Source organism: Rhopilema esculentum, chromosome 19 (assembly GCF_057945365.1).
Source record: "Rhopilema esculentum isolate cy_ngs chromosome 19, ASM5794536v1, whole genome shotgun sequence".
Taxonomy (NCBI): Eukaryota; Metazoa; Cnidaria; class Scyphozoa; order Rhizostomeae; family Rhizostomatidae; genus Rhopilema; species Rhopilema esculentum.
Window position 1 is genome coordinate 1626572 of NC_142833.1, and position 3324 is coordinate 1629895.

General features: G+C 37.0%; 1 protein-coding gene across 4 annotated transcripts in view; it reads left to right on the plus strand.

Moving 5' to 3' along the window:
- LOC135688532 (uncharacterized) overlaps nucleotides 1-2789 on the plus strand; it is a 30401-nt gene extending 27612 nt beyond the window's left edge. For all 4 annotated transcript variants that reach the window (XM_089114155.1, XM_065205423.2, XM_065205427.2 and 1 more), the window contains 4 exons: nucleotides 55-119; nucleotides 504-578; nucleotides 1129-1424; nucleotides 1735-2789. In XM_089114155.1, coding sequence (XP_088970281.1) covers nucleotides 55-119; nucleotides 504-578; nucleotides 1129-1407 — 419 coding nt within the window. In that variant the 3' untranslated portion in view covers nucleotides 1408-1424; nucleotides 1735-2789. The remainder of the gene's footprint in view (nucleotides 1-54; nucleotides 120-503; nucleotides 579-1128; nucleotides 1425-1734) is intronic.
- The last annotated feature ends 535 nt before the right edge of the window (nucleotides 2790-3324 follow it).

Here is a 3324-nt window from a genome sequence, read left to right on the forward strand (position 1 = left end):
ATTTTGATGCCAATTTTGAGTTTGATTTTGACCGTTAAAGCTCATTTTCTTTAGATGAGGAGCAACAGAATCTTTATAAAGCTGCCTCTGTGATTCAGAATGCCTACAAGAGATACCGGGTAAGAAAATTGACAACGAACTATCCACATTTTCATCACGGAGAACATTGTTTCTAAATGTCTGGGGAATATATTTATTTCTAAATATATAGTTTCATTATGAGAGGTCTTTCTTCTTGTCCGCCTTTGTAGTAATTCTCCCTTGTGTATATTACTTTCGTGTTCCTTCTCCTCAAGATAATTCTCATGTTAATTGATTGCAAAATAATTTTAAATTTATGAGTGTTTTCATCCTTCGTTGAATACCATCTGAGATTCCTCCTTGATCATGCAAAATACACCTGAGAAATAAATGACACCACCCCTTATTGTATTTATGCAAAGTTATATAATTGGAATTTGCCTCTGGAAATCCCCATACCTGCATCATATTTTGTTCTCCAGGAGCGACGAAAGCAGCGTGATGCCGAACTCTCTGCAGCTGTTCTCATCCAAAGCTACTACAGAAGATATAAGCAGGTTAGTTTATCGAATTCCGGCCAGATTGACGTGTATATGGTCCTCTTGTTATCAAGGCTGCTCTGTAGAGAACAGCCCAGTCTGGTTGCCCAGTCTGGTATTTTTCCTGCTATCAAAAAAACTGAAGATTATAACAGTTTGCCAATGAAGTTAGCTTTGTTTCAAGTCATTTCGAGCTCCTCGCTAGACAGTGATAAATCATTCCTTTTGAAAGTGCCTCAAATAATTGCGATACCATTGATCTAGACAATCTAAAGATAGTCTTCCAACCAGCCGGAGAGGCGAATTACAAAGATACAGCTTGCAACTTTCCTTCGACACTATTTATCGCTGTTTTGACCAAGCTCCCCATACAGGTTGTTACTAAGATCATTGACTAAATTTATGAGCGCATTTCTCTTTCAAAAAGTTTTTCTCTAAAACGTTAGGCCAAGATTCGCTTAAGCTGTACTGTATCAAATCATTCTTTGTATATGTGCAATACCAGCTTGTTGGTTTTGCCAATGACGAATAATCATTCAAGGAACTCAACCTTGCTCTTTGTTCGCAGTACGCCATGTTTAAAAAGATGCAGAGAGGGGCTGTCGTGATACAGCACAAATACAGGGCACACAGAGAGAAGGAAAAACAGAAGAGCCAGGCTGCATCTGTTATTCAAAGCTACTATCGACGTTACAAAGAGAGAAAAAATGTACCCGATGTTGGTGCTATCTCTGAAAGAATGGCTCCTTCTATTTTGGATCAAGCCGGCTCTTCTTTGCAAATGAACCGGCCAAGTACGTTACCGGATTGGAGGAAAAAAAGAGTCGGGCAAACTCAACCGAAATAAGCAACTCTGGAGAAAATGTAAGTCAATGCCTTTGTTGTCTTCATATACTTTATTTTCGCTTTTTGTTTGCATATTAAACCATTTTTTGTAATAAGAAATATCAATACTTTACACAAATAAAATCCACCAACGTTAATCTGTTACGATGGGATTGTGTTATTGATGAAGAAAAACACGATGACCTTTCAAAAATTGACCTTTTTATTTTTTTTCTATATTTTCCACCCTGCACAAAAGCCTCCTGTTTTGTACCCCTGTCAAAGCTGAACCCTACCCTTACCCGTTATTCTAAAAGACCCTTTCAACAATTTTGTTAACACCTTCCAGATGACCCCGAATACCGAGAAAAGACGAAAAGTTTCCAAAGCATGCACATACGCTGTTATGCAAAGATGACGCGAAAACACGAGGTATGTATAAAGTATTTAAAAGCAGTTTCAGAATTTGTTTACAGAACGTCCGGATGAAATTTTATTCGTATTTTATCCTGGGTATCGTGCGGTATCTTTGTGCGAGGAAACAGCAATCCTGAATCGCTTATGTGAAAATTCGGTTCACAGTCAAACCCACCCACAGCTCTCGTCTTGGGTGACTCATCACCAGGGCCTCACTTTTGACCTTTGACCCAAGCCTTTCAATGCTAAATCTATTACTTTTGGCCCAAGAACTTTGGCCTTAGACCCTTCACCTGATATTACAGAATAACATGATTTTCTTGGATTTTCTTGGATTTCTCATCTTGTTAGTGGCTCAGGATTCATCAGTAAACACCCCTGACCTTAAACCCCCATCTCTGAGCTTGAGCAAAGACGTTTAACCCGAGATTCATCCTCACCTTTGACATTTGACCCGAGATTGAAATTGTCATGCCTCTAATCTTACACCCGAATATAATGTCATTTTGTTGTATGTTGCATGGTGATCATCTGAGTTTTAACATAGATTTAAAGATATTTGCTCTTTTCTTAGCAACAGAAAACCTTGTTTTCGTGTTTTTATTTTCTTGTAAATATAAGCGATCTGTTGTGCAGATATACGCTGAAGAAAATAATATAGTATAAGAATACGAGAAACAAAAATTAGGCATATTCTTACAACATTAACTATTTATTAACGTCGTTCAAAGATATAGTTTTAAAACCTCGAACAGAATAACCCCTTCTTTTCAGTATAGTTCATTAAAGCGGTATAAATATTGTAATTAGACTGCGTCTAAGGCCTGCGAAACTTTGTCAATAGTTAACTTATTTCATTCGAGTATGCAATTAAAACGATTTTGATTTTATGTACCTTAGTACACGGAATAAAGTGAAGCAACAAAAATATTTGAGGTTGTAGCGTTTGCCTTGCAGAAAAAGCCCCCCCCCCCCCGATTTTAATTCAACTTTGTCGGCTTCAGAAAATTTCCTGATGATTAGGTCATTTGTTTTGATCAGTTTTAATAATGGGATAATTTATTACTGTATTTTCGGCGCAATTATTTTCCATAATATCAAGCACATAATTTTGATTGTCGCCTTCACGATCCTGCTGCCATTTCGTTCATCACGATCTTTGTTTTTAATGTTTGCTATATTATCAAGACAGACCCATACACCCACACCTCACTTTATTTCCATACCTTTCTATAGATATCCAAAGATTTCTAAAGATAAACTTTTCTTTTTCTAGAATAGTCACCAAATTTTCTTCTTACGGCCCGCTTCTTTTTTAAGTATCAATTGATATTTTCAATCAGCCACTGTGGTTAACCTGGTCTTTCAAATATTGTTTATGAGCGTTCTTCTCTAATATTTTCAACAGCTACACGTTGCGGTAAAATAATCCATGTTTTATAATTCGTTAGACATTTCGTCAGAATAAACACACAGGGTCGTGAAAATTCACAGAACGACGGTCATGAAAAATTGCCCGTGC